Consider the following 21,224-nt stretch of genomic DNA (forward strand, 5'->3'; position numbering starts at 1 on the left):
ATTTTTGACGGTATGTTTCTAATGTCAGTATGGTAAGCAAATGTACCAGAATGTTTATAGTGTAGTTGTAAAGTAAAGTGTTCTTCATTCAGTTAATTAAATGTGTCAATTCATTAATTTTTAGAATGACTTAGTTAAAAGGATTTATACGTTAGACGCAAAAACAGAAAGTGACTAAGTTGGGGTCGTGAAAATTACATTTACCCAAAAGTGACTAAGATGCATGGGTCTATAATTGGCCATAGAGAGGGTCCTGAAGGGGGGTCCCAAATCCCAGTTCCCAGCCCAATGTTGGTCCAAATCCCAGTTCCCAGGCTTCAAATCCCAGTTCCCAGGCTAATTGTGGTCGAAATCCCAGTTCATAAACAAGAAAATAAAGTAAAAGACAGGTCTGCACGGTCTCCCCATGTGCCTTGTGGTCACCGTTGTTACATTAGCGCCTTCAAATTATATTCTCCTCTCAAAAGTATGTTTTTAAAGGTTTACCCTTTTTAAGCGATGACGTAATCGCTTATTGCCATGGCACGACGGGCGCTTTTATGCTGTCGCGATCGAACAGAAATCAAGTTTAACTTAACAAGAAATTTGCCGCGTAGAACACAAAATCAAAATACTCCCGTGCAGTTAGAATGGAACACTACAATGTATAAACGAAGGAGATAAATTATAAATGATGGGAACCATTAGATTTAGTAGACAGAAATTTCTAATTCTTATAATATAAAGGGCCGCTGTGAGCAAGAGACCGTTTGACCTTTCTTTAAAAGCTTGCCAGCGTGTATCGTATGTCGTTCATCAGATGTCACACTATAATATAACGCAATCTCTGTTGAGACAACATAGGGAAATCTAAAAATAATTTAGAATATAAAATAAAATATAACTGTTGTTCAATTGAGCAAATCTATAGCTACAAAGAAAATGTATTAATTGCATCTTTTGCCTGAGAAATTATAAGTACTGTATTTATTTAAATTCAATCAGATCCTAACTATGCTATGCTATTTATACAATCACTTACATTGCTTCTTATGTTTGGAAAATGTAAGCTGCAGTTGTATAACAGTCTTTTTCACGCACAAGGTGTCAGCTACTTTTATTTACCGTAATGATTCGATTTAGCGCCCGGGGCGCTTATTTACTTTTGGCACCTCAAGGGAGGGCGCTTATTCGAGACAGGGCGCTTATTCAGGACAGGGCGCTTATTTAATTTTTGAGAAACAACCGAATGTTCAAAACAAAACTTTTATAAATATTAAAATAACTAACCATAACAGAACTGTAACAGTAACAAATTGTTGAAAGTTCAGTTACTTTTAAATGAATTGTTCATTTTAGCAGTAAGTATATACATGTACGGTACGGTGAATGTTTATGAGTTTATAAGAATAGGGGCGCTTATTAGAATGGGGGCGCTTATTGGAATAGGGGCGCTTATTGACAAAAACACATTCGAAGGGGGGCGCTTATTTGGAAGGGGGCGCTTATTGGAAGGAGGGCGCTTAATCGAATCATTACGGTACTTTAAGTTTTTGACACATTTCCTCAAAATTATGTAAGACCCCTTGTGAAACGTCATCGCTTTTGCATGCATTGCGTGCCGTTTATTTTAAGAACAGTGCACATTCGATCCTCATCCCTAACGGTCTATGTGTAAAAAGGTCACAAAACATTCTGCTACCGGGAACGGCAGAGAACATATCTCTACCTCAACATGTACAGCTGAAGAGAACCGCGAAGAGACGAAACCGCCGGTACTGTTGTATCCACTGTATGTAAAAAGTTGCAATAATATTTGTCGTTCACGACTCTCTGGCACAATACCTCTAAACAACGGTGTCGAAGACAAAGGTGGCGGCGCGGAGCGTTTTGAAACGTGGGGGCTGAGACTGTCCCAAAAATACTTGGCAGGTTTTCATATTGGAGCAACTTTTTTCCGTTCTATCAACCTTTTGTTTTTTGAGCATTTTCTAGACCGCAGATTTCCGAAGATTCTCCGATTGTTGTTCGAAGGCCATACGAACGTTTCCGATCATTGTCGAACTTTTCTAAAGGTAAACGAAGTTTTCCGAATACGTCCAAGGAAGTTTCGAAGATGTTTGAACTCACTCACGATACGAAAAATCTTGACAAACCAATTTTACGCTGCGCTCGCGATATTTTCGGCACCAAAACGTGGGGGGGGGGGGGGGGCTGCGCGTCCCCGCCAAATTTTCGTTTCGGGGGGCAACAGCCCCCCTGCCCCTCTGTTCCGCCGGTTATGAAAGATTATCACGACAAAGCACCACCAGAGACGACGATCGTGCCAGTGACGATAACTACGACCTTGAAATGTCTGACCTGACAATTTTGTTGAATTGAATGAGAGCATTGGAGCCTTATACAAAATCAACCTTTGTTGAAAACAAATTTTAAAAAACCCTTCGATCAGCTCTTTTTTAAAAAGGGTAAATCCTTTAAATACATGCTTGTGAGAGGAAAAATATAATTTGAAGGCGCAATTGAGGCGCCGGCGACCACAAGGCACATGGGGAGTCCGTGCAGACTTGTCTTTTACTTTATTTTCACAAAGAAGTGAAATCCCATTCCCATTTTCCAAAATGTTTTTCCCATTCCCAGTGGTAAAATCCCAGTCCCAGTGCACGAATCCCATTTTCCCAGCCCAAAAAGAGGCAAATCCCAGCTCCCATTTTACCCCTTCAGGACCCTCCATAGAATATGACTATAATGGGGTAGGGGTTCTGATTGTTTGGTGATAAACTATTATATACTTGTCTTTTTAGCCATAAATTTATTTTTCACCGTCTAGATCTTTTTATTTACTGACCCCGGAACCCTGGGTTTTCCACACCCCGTGTTTTCTACAGACCCCGGGAACCCGGGACCCCGGCCCCCTGCTTTCCACTAGGGTAGGGTAGGGGTTCTGATTGTTTGGTGATAAACTATTACACTTGTCTTTTTAACCATAAATTTATTTTTCACCGTCTAGATCTTTTTATTACTGACCCCGGGACCCTGGGTTTTCCACACCCCGTGTTTTCTACAGACCCCGGGAACTCGGGACCCCGGCCCCGTGTTTTCCACTAGGGTAGGGTAGGGGTTCTGATTGTTTGGTGATAAACTATTACACTTGTCTTTTTAACCATAAATTTATTTTTCACCGTCTAGATCTTTTTATTACTGACCCCGGGACCCTGGGTTTTCCACACCCCGTGTTTTCTACAGACCCCGGGAACTCGGGACCCCGGCCCCGTGTTTTCCACTAGGGTAGGGTAGGGGTTCTGATTGTTTGGTGATAAACTATTATACTTGTCTTTTTAACCATAAATTTATTTTTCACCGTCTAGATCTTTTTATTTACTGACCCCGGGACCCTGGGTTTTCCACTCCCCGGGTTTTTCACACCCCGCGGACCCCGGGAACCCGGGACCCCAGCCCCGTGTTTTCCACTAATCCGCGCGTGACTGCGCGTCGCGTACCCTTGTGCGAAGTACTGCCGCCCACTCGACTAACCCTCAAAAAAATCAAAGCCTTTTTGGGCCACTTTCGAATGATGAAGGAACTGAGGATAAGTTCTGTAACGGAATAATACTGAATGTGTATGTAATGTTTTGGAAAATTATTGCATGAGGTTAGTTCGTGTTTGATTTTCTCAAGCGGGCCTAGGCACTCAGTGGTTACTTAGAACGTGGAGTATTTTGATTGAAACCTTTCTAAAAGTGGGTTTGATGCGATTTCATTTTTCATTTCTTGGAGCTCTCGTTTCCGCACCTTATATAGGTTTTGAATAAACTCAGGCGCAAGAAGAGCCTGGGTTGGGTTCATCCCCTATATAAGGCGCGGAAGGAAGAGTTAGGACATGGACTATCGCTCTCTTGGCGAGGGGTGACCGCGCAAAAAACATGGTGGTGAGCTCTACCGCTGCCTCTCTCAGTCAGATACAAGCGTTTGAGTTTCATATCACATAAAAAAATTATTCCGTCGTGCTTAAACATAATCTGTCTGAGGGTGTAGAGTGAAAAATAACGGGTAACGGCTTGCGCACTTTGCTCACGTGACCTCAGACTTTTATGTGACTGGCGTGACAGGCGTGATTCACGGTCAAGCGTCCAGACCCAGTACTGAAACCCTTCACAATACGTATTAACAGAGCTCGCTACATGAACACAAAGTACGCATCAGAGGTTTCTAATCATGTAATTAGTTTTGTTGTCGCGTATCCCTTTTTCCTTTTTTATAAAACCGTAGAGATGGTAGAGGGTAGAGAATTTAACCCTCTGTAAAGCCCTTACGGGTGACATGGGCCATTTTGACCTTGAAAACTGACAACACGGTGAAGAATTTGACCGAAGGTTTTCAGAAAAGTAACTGAATGCCCAGGGTTTGCCCGAGTTGGATGGGCGCTTTTAAATTTGAATAATACATTACAACATTAAGAGGAGAAATGAGAGAAATAGTCAGCTTATTCCAGTGTATTTAGGCTTGGAGGATAAGAAGGCACAGCATTGCAGATTAGGAAACAAAAAAACACACGAAGAATGAGAAAGGGCTAACGCACAGTAATACCAAAATAGCAAGTGAGAATTTCATCATCTCTTCACGTTTAATTGTAACTAAACATATATTGAAGTGCAATCGTAATGCAAATCGCGGGGCAAATATCACGTTTTTTAAACTTTATTTCCATTTCACAAAAAAAATAATTTTAAAAGTTATCACGATAACACGAGTTTATAGCCTAAAGGGAACTTTGATTTATTTTATTGAATCTTATGAAAAACCAGCAATGCAAACATGCGAAAGTGACTCATGTTCATTATTAGCCTCTCCCCAGTCCCCTTCTTTTTCATTCCATCTTCGCCCCTCCAAGATGATAAATCAATGACAACGAGTTCTAAAAAATACTATTTATGCAATCCAACTTATAACAAAATACAATTCAGACAGCTTTAGATACAGCTTGCATTTGTTTCCATTTGATTCATGACCTTTCATCTGTTACAATTTTCGATTATTTTGAAAAAAGGATACTAGATATATACTGTAGGTAAAAGGATACTAGATGTATTGGCCTGGTAAAAATCTAATCGTCAACTACCTCGATCAGGAATGACCATACTTACATTTAATTTCAACACGCATTCACGAGGAATAATATGTAACTAAAAAGCTAGTTTAGTCTGTGACCTCTTCAATTGGTTGCCATGTAAGAGTTGAATCTGGAATGACTTCATGTAACCACATATGGAAAATATACCTATATATCAAGTTCCAAAATGTTTTTATTTATTTTTAGTTTTAAATAATATTGTTTTATAGTTATTTTAGTTTTTATTTCTAACAACTAAAGATTTTGAATAAATACCTTAAGATTAAGAGGAGCGCTCAAACTACATAAGGTTTTGATGAACATCTAACCCTGCACATTTACCTTTGTAAAATTTTCAAATGTAAATGTGAATGGCATGGTTCATCAAAATGTTATGTAATTTTATGCTCATCTTTCTCTTCAAGTATTTATTAAAAATTATATTATTTTCTTTTATAGTTATCAATGTTTCTGTTGGTTATTTTTTAACATAGTTGTCATTTGGAAACTGATAATCAGGTTTACTTTCCATGCATGGATGCATGAAGTCATCCCAGATTCACATCTATTATGGCAACCAACTGAAGAGGTCATAGAGGAAACTGGTTTTGTAGTCACATATGTTACATAAATGTGTGTTGAAAGTAAATGCAACTGAGATCTTTCCTTATCAAGATGCTGTTTAGTTACGCATTCTTTTCAAATCAGTTCTCCTTACTTATTCCCATACATCTCTTTTAATGTTCACTATGAGAAAATGGCGGTCCATCAAGACAGTATCCCCTAGCTGATGAATTTCTTTGTTCTCGCCACTTGACTGATGGACAATGGACTAACTATGTAAGGAAAAACCAGTTGTTGATCACTTGATCTCAGTCATGTTTGTCAGTAGAGACAGAATCTTGTCTGGACTCCATGTCAATAAAGGCTTGGCCTTCTTTTATTATAAGGATTGTGTTAGATTGAGATCCTTTGAAATAGAGCCTGCAAAGAAACAAGAAAAAACAACTTAAGATTTGCAAGCAAAAGATAGCTAGAACTGACGTTTAGATTTGTGTGGCTACTTGAATGGGGTCACAAGGAAAAAACATTTATTGAGAACAAAGGACAGCAACCTTTTTCCGTAAATGAACCAATACCATTGAAATACAATTACCTAATACTGGCACATCACTGAGTTCCTTTCTGAGCCCTCGCCTCCTTCTCTTGAAAAACGCATTTTGTAATTCCTAAAGGAAAGTTAAATGTTACTTTTAGTGCACAACTACTATAAAGCTTAGTGTAACATTCAAACCCAAACCAAAACATGTTATTTAATTTTGATATTACATGAAAGAACCCATTCAGCACGAAAACTTACATAATTTGCAACAGTTGATGACCAACAAATCCACATAATTATGTTCTCCTACACTCTCTCGGCTGAAAGGTTCAGTTCTCTTCTAACATCAGACACACCTACACCAAACACATTAATGGGAACACAATGTATGTTACTCAAGTATTTCAACCAAATGCTAAATATTACTGACAAATCTACAACCTTTTGGTCACTGTATAAATGGAGGAAATACTGACACAGAAATAACAATGATGTTCCACAGCTAGCAACAAAGCCCAATATTTATTCTAGGCAGTAAAATTTGAAGGCACACTTAAAGTCAGGGCTTGAGACTAACTTTTTTGCTAGCTAGCCAATTGGCTTGTGACAGCTTTGACTTCACTAGCCAAAACATACTTATCAATAACAAGCTAACTAAGGTTTGGTGCCATCTTCACTGGCTCTGTTATCATTATCTTTAGGGTTAACTTAGTTTATTTTTTGGTAATTTCAGCTTGTCCACAGTCTTTGATAATTTTATATGTGACAACAGTGTACTTGTGAGTCTTGTTCTCTTGGAGACGATTTCGATGTATGATTTTCTTCCTATCAAATTCTTTAGAATATGTAAAGAAAGGCAAAATGATAGAAATAACATAAAGCATACAGATTGTAATAAATACCATTTTTCTTAGGTCCTCTATCTTCACACCACAGCATTATCTCTGCTACTTAGCAAGAAACCTATTGACCTGCACATCAGCAAGCCATTTGATCCTTGTCTGTGTTGACTGGTAGTGGTAGTCGGCTTAAAGACAAGGAAAATGGACCCAATTTATCATCAATTTTTCAACTGAAAACAAAATGCTTGGCTTATTGTTGCTTAGCAGAATGTACATGTATGTGTTAAGGATATATGTGTAGAGTTTTTTTGGCTCTTTACTTCTCCTACTTCAATATTGTAAAAATTCCCATAACAAGCTCCCTGGTTCTTTCTCTTTGAAAACAAGTTTCATAAATCTAGAAGTAACACAGATTGCAATAAATACCATTTTTTCTAGGTCCTCTATCTTCGCACCATGGCATCATCTCTGCTATTTAGCAAGGAACCTATTGACACAGCAGCAAGTCACTGGTCCTTGTCTGTGTACACTGGAATCCAACTAAGAGAGAACAGTCACATGATCAGTAAAAATGTAGTATTGCTGTATAATTATACCGGGTAATAGAAACTAAGACAATATAGGCAAGCTCTGATAATAACATTCTAATAATGTTGTATACCACTTGTAATAAATTGTTAAGTCAAAAACATCCAAAGGCCATAACTAGCTATACTACATTTCATTTTATTATGACTCACTGAGAAGAACACTGGTGTAATTGTCTTTTCCCTCCACATTTATCACTCTTGGAAAACTTGCCCTGCATAAGTCAACATCCAGCATCCTAGTCTGAAAGATCAAAGAAAATACAATTAAGATTGACCACTTGTAAATGGATGGATCCATGTTGTTTTGCTATAACAACACATTCTTGAAGATACTTAACCTCAATTTGATAATTTATGTACAGTGACAATTTACTGCTCTATGTTGTTTTGCTGTAATGTTCAACACACTCTCAAAGGCACAAATTAACCTCTGACACATAAAGGGAAAATGTACGATTTTGTTTGCCTTTTTGTGGTTACACTTGTAAGAGACAGGCTCCAGGCCATAGACTCCCCTGGATCCACTACAAGTTAAGATCTACAAGGAAGGAAACCCTCCGATATGACCAAATGCCAGGTTTTGTTCGGATCACACACACACATCACTGATGTGATCACTTCCCTACTACAGTACAGAAGAAGTTCTGATAATAAGCTCCATGGTCCTTCTAATTGAAAACAAGTCCCATAAATTTGAAAGTAACACAAACTTAAATAAATACCATTTTTCTTAGGTCCTCTATCTTCACACCGCAGCATCATCGCTGCTATTTAGCAAGGAACCTATTGACACAACTGCACGTCATTTGATCCTTGTCTTTGTACACTGGAATCCAACTAAGAAGAAAAGTTATTATAAATGATCAGTAAAATGTAGCATTAAAAAACTTAATTCTTCTCGAAAACAAGTCTCGTAAAATTGAAAGTACAGTAAATACCTACATATAAGAACCTAAAATTTAAGAACCTGTTAGGCTAAAGTTTTCATTTTAAGCCCCTTTTTGATAAGAACCTATTTAGCCTAAAATTTTCAATTAGTTCTTATTTTACAAAATGAAGGCACAGATGAAATGTAACACAGCATTTTATGGACACTGTAGCATGAAAGACATGCATGCTAGTACTTTGGAAAGATAAATTTACTGTATGGTTATCATCTAAACTGTATTCTAGATAATAAATACAGCTATATATTCAATATCACATATGCCCTGTAGTAGTTATCTGTATTGATCGCTAGTGCCCCTATCAAATTAAGAACCTATTCAAGAACCTACCTAAGTGGCCTAAAATCCCACTAAATACCATTTCTATAAGAACCTATTAAGGCTAAGTTGGAAAAATCTAGGTTCTAATATACGTGGGTTTTTACTGTAGCACAGATTTTGGTAAATACCATTTTTCTCAGGTCCTCTATCTTCACACCACAGCATCTCTGCTATTGAACAAGGAACCTTTTGATACAGCTCCAAGTTATTTGATCCTTTGTCCATGTAGACTTGAACCCAACTACAAAAAAAAGGTTATTATAAATGATCAGTAAAAAATTAGCATTATAGAAATTAAAAGCCACTGATAACAATATCATTATGTATACCACTTGTAAGTCGAAAACATCCAAAGGCCATCACTAACTATATATATACTTAATTATGACTCACCCAGAAGAACGCTGCTGTAATATTTCCTTTCCCTCCAAATTCATCATTCTTGGAATACTTGCCCTGCATAGTCAACATCCAGTATCCCAATCTGGAAGATTAAAGGAAACACAAAGCAGATTATCCCTTTATAGCATTAGCATTTGCTGTAACAACACATAAAATACCTGGAAATATACTCCAACACAGTATTCTCAAAGACACAATTTAACCTCAATTACCAGCCGGATTTCCGAAGGGAAAACTAACATTTTTTTCTGAAAAACTAACAAGAAAGGATAGCTAATTTAAACTGGTGTTATTTTCAAAACAGAGTCATTCTCCTCTACTAACTCTGTTCAAAATAAGCGTGTAAAAAAGTTAGCGTACCGTCGACCCCGTCCGCCATCTTTGAATATGAACGTGAAACTGCTGGACATCTACTATTTGTACTGTTGTCTCAAGAGACTCACTTCCGCCCCAGGCTCTTCTCTTCTTTTGAGGTTGCAAGCTGTAAGCTATCGTATTCCAACATAGCCCTTCGAAGCCATACTTTACACATACCAGTGTAATTTGACCAGGAATAGCGCTACAGATGGATATAAATTGTCATCCAGGTGATCCATGCGCAAACCTGAAAAATTAAAAGAATAAAATATATAGAGTGCGCTCACTCGTGAGATATCGATTTGAACACTCGAAGATAAATTTCATATCTCCGCGCAACCATGTAATATTCTGTCTATTATATAAACCTACTAATTACGATGTTTTTGACGATTTTCCGAAGATTTCCGACCATTTTCCGAAGATTTCCAAAGATTCTCAAAATGTTGTTCGAAGGTCGTACGAATGGTTCCGAACATTTTCCGAACTTTTCCGAAAATTTCCGAAGATTGCCGAAGATTGCCAAGGAAGATCCGAAGATGTTTCGACTTAATATCGATTTTTTTGGCTCATTCAGCATTGAAACAAGGCAAACTTGTCAGAAAATGTTTCGAAATCGATATCTTCACATGTGAAAATAACGTATTTTCACGTGTGAAGATATGATTTTTTCGCGCGAAAGATTTCCTGGTATTTCACTGATGTTTATATAATAAAAACTAATCTGCACAGCAAAGAGGAGAGATCGATTATTTGAATACGGGACAAATATGTTCGATTTTTAATATCGTTTTCTCTCAATCTCTTTTTCGCTATTATAATTATCAGTTTTTTACAAAATAAAGGAGGTCAACCGTACGGTTGAGGTGATAAACCGTAATTTCCAATATTTCGTCAGACATGGCCTGACTTCTTCAGGGATGAACTGTGCCGTTCATTCTCTGAAGAAGTCAGAACACAGCCTGAAAAGTCCTGAATTCTTCGGGGAGTGAACTCCACAGTCCATTCCCCGAAGAAGTCAGGCCTTGTAAGGCCAACTCAGGCGGTGCCGTGACTTCTTCAGGAAATGAACTTCACACTTCAATCCCTGAAGAAGTCGCGGCACGGTCTGACCCGCGTGACTTCTTCAGGGAATGATTTGTTCATTCCATGAAGAAGTCAGGGCATGCCTGATGAAATATTCAAATATAAAGTTTATCATCCAATTTATACCGCTTTTGCTGAGTAAGTTTTTTTCTTTTCTTTAGGACCGTGAGATGTTCTGTATACAATGCACAGACAATGCCGAAGATGTCCGAAGCTTTTCGAAGTCATAGTAACCGGAGTTTTGAAGATGTTTCCGACGTTTTTCGATTATATTCTGAGTTCAACGATTGTTTGATCATTTATCCGGTTCGTGTCCAGTCCCACAATGTGTCTGGACTTGGTTTGGAGGATTCGATCATTTATAGAATTTTTTTCTCAAAATTTAATCGAATTAGTGATGCTCGGTTTAGGAGTTGCTTGTTCGAATCTGTGAGACAGGCGTTGGATGTTGGCTTGTGCGAGTGTGATAGACGTTTTAAATCAGCAGAAGTGGAAATGTGAGACTTAAAATGAGTGAACGATTTTTTCAGATAATATTATTTATTATTTATCATGAGCTAAGCCAAAATGGACTGTATCCTGAAAAGTAAAAATCGTATTCAACTACCCTAATGAATGTGATATTTGTACACCATGCCTTCCCCTCTTTGTAACGTCGATATGATTTATTTAGTTATTACAATTCAACAACAGCGGCAGCAAACTATTTTATGACTGTAAAAATACAATACTAAAAATGTGAAAACGAAATTGTAAAATAAAATAAAGGATACAAGTTTCCTGAACCGGTTCTGGAAAAAAATATAACAAACAAAAGAAGAAGAAAGAAACAAAGAAGGAAACAAAAGCATGTACACACCCGCGGTTTTGATACCAAATTGACACACTGATTTGGAAGGCACGAATCATAACCACTATACCATAAATAGACCTACAAAATCATACATAGTGATACATGACTTTACAGAGTCTTTCATGAGCATTATTTATATACACGAGTTACATAGCCATACATTGTTAATGCCCTTACATAACCCAACAGAGTGATACATGTTTATGACAGTTTTAAATATATTCTAAGATGTTCGGTATGCGATGTTCAGACGATGCCGAAGAGTCAGTCATAGTTTCTGGAATTTCGACGATGTTTCAAGCCTTTTTTTCGAATGTATTCTGAGATGTTCGGTATACGATGTACGGACGCTGCCGGAGATGTCCGAAGCTTTCCGAAGATTGCTTTGGCAACGATTGTTTGATCATTTTTCTGGTTTTTGCCCAGTCCCTCAATGTGTCTAGACTCGGTTTGGAAGATACCATCATTTAAAGAATTTTTTCTCGAAATTAAGTCGAATAAACAAACATGCTGATGGTTTAGGAGTTAATGGTTCGGATTTGTGAGACAGGCGTTGGATGTTGGCTTATGCGAGCGAACGATTTTTTCAGATAAGATTATTTATCATAGCAAGTGAACTAAGCCAAAATGGGCTGTATCCTGAAAAGAAAAAGTCTTATTTATCTTCCCTAATGAATGTTATAATTGTACACCATGCCTAATACTTTCTTTGCAACGTCGATGTGATAAGCGGCAGTAACCATATGATGAATAAAAATACAACATTAAAAGTAAGATAACAAAATGGTAAAATAAAATAAAGGATACCAGTTTCCTCAACCGGATCTGAAAAAAAAAAAGATAAAAAAAGAACAAGAAAGAAACAAAGAAGAACACAAAAGCATGTACCCGCGGTTTTGATACCAAATTGGCACACTGATTTGGAAGGCACGAATCATAACCACTATACCATAAATAGACCTACATAATCAAACATACATAAACTTACAGAGTCTTACATGAACATTATTTATACACTAGTTACATAGCCCTACATAACCTTACAGAGTAATACATGACCATACATACGGTAATACATATTGCCCTATATCCCTACATACTATTACATAGCCATACTTTGTTATCCATGGGCCTACATAATATTACAGAGTAATACATGACCATACGTACGGTAATACATATTGCCCTATATCCATACATACTATATTACATAGCCATTCTTTGTCATTCATGGGCCTACATAATCTAGCTTACAGAGTGATACATGACCAGTTCTAGACTTATATTTTCCCTATATCAGCCCTACATGGCCATACTTTGTCAGTCATACACAGCCCCACGCAGCCATTCATAGTCATACTTTACTCCCATAACGATCTGGCTGGCAGCCACGGTCTTCTTCCTGTCTAATGTAATAAATAACTAACAAGTTAGTATACTTAACAATTATTCCACAAAAGCGCGCATTGGATATGAGATGGCCGGCTATTATCATCTCATATCCAACAGGAGCAAGTGGAATAATTGTTTTACTAAAGCGATCAAACGCCTTCGAATCCTACCTATGCTGCTTTGTTTTCAGTGATCAGGGTATTTTTGTTTAGAAACATCCTCAGGCACATAAATGAGTGAATCAAATGGGAATCACTCATGCGCTGTTCCCATCGTGGCTCTGTAGCTCAGATGGTAGAGCAGTGGACCTGTAACTTGAAGCTTGTGAGTTTGAATCCCACCGTAGCCACTGATTTTCTTTCAGTGGTCAGTACAGAGTATTTTAGTTTAGAAACTCGGGTCGTGGGTTCGAATCCCAACCGTTCCGATATCATCTACCTATGTTATTTAGCCATATCTAGTATTTTGTATTTTAATTATACTTCAGTCAAACTGACATAAATGACAGTTCGTTCTCTGACCAAATGGACACAAGCACACGCTCAGGTTCTTGCACTAGCACTGGCATGGAAGCATCACACAATGGCAGTCATTCTGGCACCGGCTCTGTGCCATGAGGTCAGGCGGAAGAAATAAACTACCGCAATATTTAGAAAGGAAGCCACATCAGCCGTAGCTGGTTTTCATGCGGGTCCTCTATCCAGATCGAATTGGAATTTGAAAATGTTGTTTTGTTTGATTTTTTTCTCAGAATCGAACTAACAGCAAAATCAGCCAAACTACTTAGGCATTTATATTCATACTTTACCTCACATAACAGTCTTGTAAGCAGCCACGCCTTCTTCCTGTCTAATGTGATTCATAGCTAACAAGTTAGTATACTTAACAATTATTCCACAAACGCGCAAATTGTTGAATATGAGATGACCGGCTATGGTCAAGCGTGAGTGGAATAATTGCTGTACTTACTATAAACAATCATTTCATTGTTATTAGTAATGTTTGTGTTGTATTGTTTAGTTTAGAATCATCCACTGGCCTATTAATGAGTAAATCAACTGAGAATCACTCACGCGCTGTTCCCATCATGGCTCTGAAGCTCAGATGGTAGAGCAGTAGACCTGTTACCCGAAGTTATGGGTTTGAAGCCCAACTAAGCCTCTGTTTTGTTTTAGTGGTTATGATTTACAGTTTTCCTTAGTTATGAATAATCCTCAGGCACATAAATGAGTGAATCAAAAGGGATTCACTCATGCGCTGTTCCCATCATGGCACTGTAGCTCAGATGGTAGAGCAGTGGACCTGTAACCCAAAGGTTGTGGGTTTGAATCCCACATAATCTCCTATTCTCTTATAGTTTTTAGGATATACAGTTTATTTTAGTTTAGAATAATTCTCAGGCACATAAATGAGTGAATCAAAAAGGATTCACTCACGCGCTGTTCCCATCATGGCTCTGTAGCTCAGATGGTAGAGCAGTGGACCTGTAACCCGAAGGTTGTGGGTTTGAATCCCACACGTTCCTTAACACTAAGAAGTACAACACGCTCTCGTAAACCCTAGATCATTTTTTTTTAAAAATGGTCGTAGAAGATGTAATCCCCGCTTGAATACAGGCAGTCCTCTGGGGGCTAGAGCCGGTCGATTCTGCGGTAAGTACTACCTGCTGGGTGACCCACCCTACTCAACATTCAGAACACATGAACAGTCCTGATTTGACTCGTATGGTACTCATGATACCTACGTGCAATATATGAAAAATAGGGAGTGGCTCCAGACAAGTACATAATCCCGAGTCCGTGCCGACTGTACCGTCCCTCGGGAGCGATGCAAGTAGACAAGCACCAAGTGGAACGCGCGAAACCCTCCACCCAGCTTGGGATTACGTAAAGTTTTGGAATGATCTAGGAGTTTTACGAAAAACGAGTTGTTACCTGAGTAACAGAAATTAACCACGCAGTCAACAACCAGTATCCCAACCTGGAAGATCAAAAAAATTAAACACCATGAGGATTGACTGTTTAGTTGTTTTGCTGTAATAACAAATTCTTAAGGACACTTAACGTCAATTTGCAACTTTTACTGAAAGCAAATCCCAGGCTATTTGGTAATTATATGAGAGAAGAGTTTTCAACCATCAATTTACCTCTATAAGGCGGGCATTTTCCACAGATCCTGTCTTATCTGTGACCACGCTTGTACTTTGTGACCGTATCCAAAAACCTTCTGAAAAAAAGAAAAATGTCAATTGTCCACCAAAAAATGCCGTCTTCTAATAATGGTGCAGTACGGTAGCTGAAATGCTGACGATTCTGAGAACCACACGAGTAAATGACACCCTAAACGTTTTTGCTTACGCTTAAAATTCTAATAAGTGAACATTTTGAAATAAAATTGACTATAAAAATGAGCGAAATACTAGAAAGATAACGGTTGCAGTTTCGAGTAAAAATACAATGCAAACGAAGGTGTCAGAGTAATTTGCGGTCATTAGCGTTCAAAGTGTCCGCCAGTAAAAGTCCTATAAAATATAATCTATCTGGTGATAGAGTGATTTCAGTAAGCCCGTGAAATAGTTATTACACTTTTAGATAATATTACACACAAATTCCATTGTTTTCTTTTGTTTTCTTTTGACTATTACGCACAAACTGGTAGAAATTGTTTCACGGGTTAAATGAAATCACTCTAATATAAGACAAGAAGTTTTAATTCAACTCTTAAGTTACCTTTATAATGCGGGCATTCAGTTTTTCATTGCCTTTCCTGTCTAATCTGTGGCCACATACTTGAACTTGGTGACTGATTCCAAAGATCTTCAGAAAAAATAAAAGAAATGTTTGTTGTCCTTTGAAGTTCAGCTAACACAAATAGAGAAGTTCCGACGAGCTGAAATGTTAACGATTCTGAAAACTACACGAATAGATAACGCCCTGGCCTAAAAGAATAGAAAGAGCGCCGGGTCTTTACCGGCGCTTTCAATTACTTGTAGAGCCCTGTAGTTAGTATTTTTAGATTAGTTTTTACCGAGTTCTTGTTTAGACACGTCAAAATTTTCAGAAGTAGTCTTGTTCTATGGCCTCAAATAAGGTTTAAGTTACCTGCGTAATCCGGCTTTTAGTTTTTCATTGCCTTGCTTGTCTTGTCTGTAGCCACATACTTGAACTCGGTGGCTGTATCCAAAGAGTCTTCAAAAGTTGTTCTAAAAATAATACAAAATTAGAAATGTACATTATCCATCAAAGTTTGACAGCTACCACTTAGGAATGGTGTAGTTCAGTAACTGAAATGCTTACGACTCTGAGAACCGCACGAGTAAATGACGCCCTGAAGGGTTGAAAGATTGGGTTTTCGCGGGGGCTTTAAATTACTGTAGAGACCTGATTACAATTCTGAGATTAGCTTTACCGAATTATTGTGTGTAATTCTAATATGAGAACAATTCAAAATACAATTGACTATGTAGGAAAAAGCGAAATATAACACAACGACGTTTTGGAATTATCTTGACTCCTGTTCACAGGCTATTATCAAGTAGAAAGGCAACACATACATGTACGGTTGCAGTTTAAATACAAAAACAGAGAGACAAGGTATATTAAAATGATAAGTGTTTCGCGGTCATTAGCTTTTTAAGCTATCACGGAAGGAAAATTGTCGTTTTCGTTTCAAGTCAAATTGTGTGCAAACCACCAATGTTAACCCCAATAAAGTATATATTTTCTGAAGGCTTATTGAATAAAGATTGTAATTTTGGATTTTGTTTTGATTATATAGACCATAATAAGCAACGTCAGCATTTTATTTGCAATTATGCTGTTGCGCAACTTTAGGTTTATTTGAGAACACATTTACATGAGAGCCAAAACTTTTATGTGGAATTTGATCTACATATATTGGTCTAAAAAACGGTGTCTCAGATTTTTCTTTTCTTGCTCCATTAATTTTTTATGAATTTTTAATCCTAAAGAAGCCCTAAAAACTCCATTTTAAAGTTTAAAAATTTACAAAAAATTAATGGAGCAAGAAAAGAAAAATCTGAGACACCGTTTTTTTTTATTATTGCATTTCCCTTTTCGTGCTTTTTGAATTGGCTGAGAGCTCCATTTCGTAATCGAGCCTAAAATGGGTTTCTTTTGTCTTCCTAAGCTTTGCAGTAGTTAGGAATCGTTCTCTCTGATATTTTGCTTCCTTGGTTATATTTTCAACTTAGGCAAGTTGTTAAAGGCAAATTTCCTACAAAACTTATTTTTAATCAGATGGGTATTTAACCCTATTCAGACCGGGGGGGGGGGGGGCTTTTGAGGCCCGCGCTGACTTTGAACTTTTATAACTTTTTTAAGATTTAACCAAACGCTGCCAAACTTTCTGAGTTTTCTTGAAATTTATCTGGCAACAATTTGGTGGGGTTGGATGATGTGTCAGGAACTTGACATCACCATGGCAACGGCATGGTAAAAATGTTCAGAAGTAGTCTTGCTCCTAAGTTACCTCTACAAGGCGGGCATTCATTTTTTTTTGTGACTTTATCCAAAGATCTTCTGAAAAACAAGAGAAATATCTATTGTCCATTAAAATTGTTGACTACTTTTTAGGAATGGTGAAGTTCAATAGCCGAAAAGCTGAAGATTCTGAGAATCACACGAGTAAATGACGCCCCAGAAGGTATTATCTAGCTCGTATTTAAATTCTGAGATTAGGCTTTATTGTGTTAAAATATTAAGAGAGTGTTTCGCGCGGTCATTTGCATTTGAAGTGTCAGTAAAAATGTTCAGAAATAGTCTTGTTTTTAAGTCTCATATAAAACTTTAAGAGTTCTAAATTCAGCTCTTAAGTTACCTCTATTTATAAGGCGGGCATTCAGTGTTTCATTGCCTTTCCTGTCTTGTCTGTGGCCACATACTTGAACTTGGTGGCTGTATCCAAAGAACTGTCAGAGTCTCCAAAATCTCTTCTGAAAAAAAAAGTGTTTTGGTTTGTCGGCTAACGGCTAGCACTTAGGAATTATTCAGTTTAGAAGCTGAAATGCTGGCGATTCTTAGACTGAGCCACATGTGAAAATTTCGCCGTCAAAGGAACGTTCGCTTACCTGCCAAGCAAAGTTTTAGTTTCATGGTAGTGAACAACTTTAAAGAAGCTTGTTCCTGAAAGCGGAGTTTTTGCTCAAAGTCAGCAAAACTCGCTGCATCCTTTAAAAGCGGACTCGTTGACTTGAAGTTGGCGGAACATCGTTAAACGTAATGCGAAGTAGATCTTACTTTGTCCAACGGTTTTAGTTGAAGCAAACTGAAAGACGGTTGCGAAATTTTAAATCGCAAGTGGGCTGAGGTGCGCATAAATGAATAGAATGGCCCAACTATAAATTGTGCAAATTTCTCACGTGCAGCAAAGCATTTATTTAATAAAACATTATTGCAAAATTCCCACATTGGCGTATGATTCCATACTACTTATTTACATAACAGGCAGTGTTTTTCAAGTGCGGTTACACGGGACGAATTTTTATTCCCCAAGCGTTGGTTTCTCTGTATACTGGTATGCATTTTCATCTTTTTGCAATAGAAATGCAGAGGCATCTGATAGGTTAGTGAATTTTACGGTAATTGCAAAAGTGAAACTATTTTTCTAGTTTTACAATATTTTGACTGTGTAAATTAGTAGGAAAAAATTTAAGGGCTGATATTTTTAACAAAAAACTAAATTTTGAAATACTCACAGACTGTTAACTGATCGTTCTCATTAAAAAAAAGATGTAATTTGATGAAGATCATCTGACCATGGAACGTATTTTGTTTCCTCAAATAACTAAAAAAATACGCTTACGGCTTGAGGTTTTCCCTCGACATCACGAGACTGCGGGGGGGGGGGGGGTAGGGGGTTAAATGTACCTCTTATGCTGGAATTCCACTGACGCGTATTTCTTTACGTGCGTGAAAAAATTTAGAGACAATGAATGAACGACTGGCGTAAACCTGTACGTACGTCTTTCCGGCATTACGCGTCCGTTGGAAATCCACCTTAATTCGTGCTTCCGTACATTTTGCTCCAGCACACCGACCCTTTCTGTAGCGGTTTTTCTCTTAAAAAATAAAACGAAATGTTACGAAATATTTCAATTTCTCCCGGATCCTGCCACCTCTCTTTTGGGCTGCAATCCTTTAGAGTTTCTACTAAACCAATTAGACTAGCTATAATTTGCTAGGGGGGGGGGGGGGGAACCTGAGGGGAAAAAGTGGCTATGTTGCTTCTTACGGCCATACCACCTCCTCCCTACCCCCTACCCCCGTAAAACAGAATTAACACACGGCTAAATATAAATTCCCGACATCCGGGCACTGACCCGGGAACTGCAACCTTGGGCAATTGGGGGACTCCTCGTTTCAATTCAATGAATGAAAAATTGCGCGTTCGGTTTTAGCGCTAATTCTTCATTGATTCGGGGGAAGGGAGTTTCATTTTTCTTTTTATTCCGCCCATGATTAAGTGTTCTTCCCACACCGCGCGCCATGCCGGTAAATCTCAGAAGGTAGGAACTTTGTGACCATTCGGCCATCGAACATGACGTACTTACTTATCTCAGAGACAACCGCTGGGAAGGTACGCGTGCAATTTTCCAACATGGCTTCCAAGGCGAAGGCTGTTGTGCACAAACTTCACGCCGTTACCCAGGTTAAAAGTTGTATAGGCCGTCCATGGTGGGAAAAGAGGACAATGAAGGCGCTAGGATTCAGCAGGCTGCACCAGACTTTAATCCACAAGAATATTCCTACAGTTAATGGCGCGTTACGATCGGTGAAACACCTCCTTGATATTAAACCCGTGCAAATCGTCGAAGAAGATTCAACAGAGGGGAAAAGAAATGGAGAAGAAGGATTATTTCTCAGACAAAATGGACATTTCCATCTGAACAAGTACAAGGAATTTCTTGAAAATAACCCACACGTGGAGGAACTTATCAACAAGAGACGAAAACAGGCTATTTGGGAAAGGAGGAGGCCCTGATCTGATCAGTTTATGTTTAACATAAACCACGAATGCGATTTAATACTTGTCTTCTCAAGAACAGTGCATTATTTTTCGCTATTTTATCACCGTTGTACGTGTAATTATGTGGTCAGAGGCATGTTAATGCTATCGGGAGAGATCTTCCGCCAGCCGACTGCCGTGTGTGCTTCTAGTATTAATTTGAAAGTTCAGAGGTTTAGACAAGGAACAAACTGACATTGCATGCATCATATCGCTTATGGTGCTTAACGAATAGCTTCCCAAGGTTCTTAAAATGATTGAGCAGTGAAAGTAAAATTACAGTCGTGTTTAGTAACTTTTTTCTTTGTTATAATGACGTTGGATCAAAGTGTGGTGAGTACAAGGCCACTCAATCTTTTTTCCACGACATCCTCTCCACATGCAGAAATATTCACCAAGTTCTTATTTTTGTTCATGTGGACTGAGTCAAATTCAAGGTCCACTAATAACGAATAAACAGGGTCAATACAGTTGAACCCCGCTAATTCGAACTCGGTTATTTTGAATTCCCTGCTATTTCAAACAAAAACCCATTTCCCTTGGATTTGCCTTTCAGTCATTTACTATCAGCTATTTTGAAACTCCCGCTATTTCAAACTACTTTTTGTTTCCCCTGACGGTTCAAAAAAACGGGGTTCAACTGTATTTCTACATTTTGACTGACAAGCTTGGCCATTAAGCCGTGACAGCCTAATGGTCAGTGTGTTGGATTCCAAAACAAGTGGTCTGATTTTGAGCCCTGGTTGAGCTCATGTGGTGTGTTCTTAGGCAAGATACTTACTCCCATATCGCCTCTCCCCAGCCAGGCGTATGAATGGGTATGTGTACTCGTGAATTTGCTGCTGAATTTGAGGTAACAGAATGTCAATAGGAGTGATCAATTACTTCCATACAAAAACCAGTGAAACAATATGATGCCCCACAAGGGAGGAATGGTGGCTTAATTGTTAGCACATTGCACTCCTGGTGAAGTGGTCCAGGTAACTGGTTTGTGCCTCAGCCAGGGCCATTATGTTGTGGTCTTGGGCAAGACACTTTACTCTAATATAATTATGGTGCTTCTCTCCACCCAGGGTGTATAAATGCAGTGGCAGATCAAGGGGAAGGGCCATGGGCCCCACCTTATTTTTAGGCCAAACTAAGGCCCAAAGGACCACAAAAAAATTTCTTTCAAAACAACCCCCCACCAAACCCCACCCCCTCCTCTCTCTCTTTGA

At 38.3% G+C, this 21,224-nt stretch overlaps 2 protein-coding genes across 13 annotated transcripts; one reads left to right on the forward strand and one right to left on the reverse strand.

Annotated features, from left to right (window-relative positions):
* Positions 1 to 5,343: 5,343 nt before the first annotated feature.
* On the reverse strand, positions 5,344 to 9,868 carry LOC144634776 (uncharacterized). 12 transcript variants are annotated; one of them, XM_078493804.1, is made up of 10 exons: positions 9,828 to 9,868; positions 9,285 to 9,375; positions 9,020 to 9,132; positions 8,346 to 8,449; positions 7,774 to 7,864; positions 7,460 to 7,573; positions 7,094 to 7,154; positions 6,450 to 6,547; positions 6,246 to 6,318; positions 5,344 to 6,073 (listed from the first exon to the last, which is right to left on the reverse strand). In XM_078493804.1, exons 2-4 carry the CDS (start codon positions 9,329 to 9,331, stop codon positions 8,391 to 8,393), a joined length of 219 nt encoding a protein of 72 aa, XP_078349930.1. In that variant the 5' UTR covers positions 9,332 to 9,375; positions 9,828 to 9,868; the 3' UTR covers positions 5,344 to 6,073; positions 6,246 to 6,318; positions 6,450 to 6,547; positions 7,094 to 7,154; positions 7,460 to 7,573; positions 7,774 to 7,864; positions 8,346 to 8,390. The 12 variants fall into 12 exon arrangements, with proteins under 12 accessions (XP_078349930.1, XP_078349934.1, XP_078349933.1 ...); XM_078493808.1 differs by lacking the exon at positions 9,828 to 9,868 and adding an exon at positions 9,663 to 9,763 and having other exon boundaries at positions 9,020 to 9,121; XM_078493807.1 differs by lacking the exon at positions 9,828 to 9,868 and adding an exon at positions 9,663 to 9,763 and having other exon boundaries at positions 8,346 to 8,460; positions 9,020 to 9,121.
* A 9,713-nt stretch (positions 9,869 to 19,581) lies between these two features.
* Positions 19,582 to 20,302, forward strand: LOC144636085 (large ribosomal subunit protein uL30m-like). The gene has a single exon (XM_078495228.1). The coding sequence runs from the start codon at positions 19,600 to 19,602 to the stop codon at positions 19,981 to 19,983; it is 384 nt and encodes a 127-aa protein (XP_078351354.1). The 5' UTR covers positions 19,582 to 19,599; the 3' UTR covers positions 19,984 to 20,302.
* The last annotated feature ends 922 nt before the right edge of the window (positions 20,303 to 21,224 follow it).

The sequence above is a fragment of the Oculina patagonica genome, chromosome 13 (genome assembly GCF_052425735.1).
Source record: "Oculina patagonica isolate OP01 chromosome 13, crgOcupat, whole genome shotgun sequence".
NCBI classification, from domain to species: Eukaryota; Metazoa; Cnidaria; class Anthozoa; order Scleractinia; family Oculinidae; genus Oculina; species Oculina patagonica.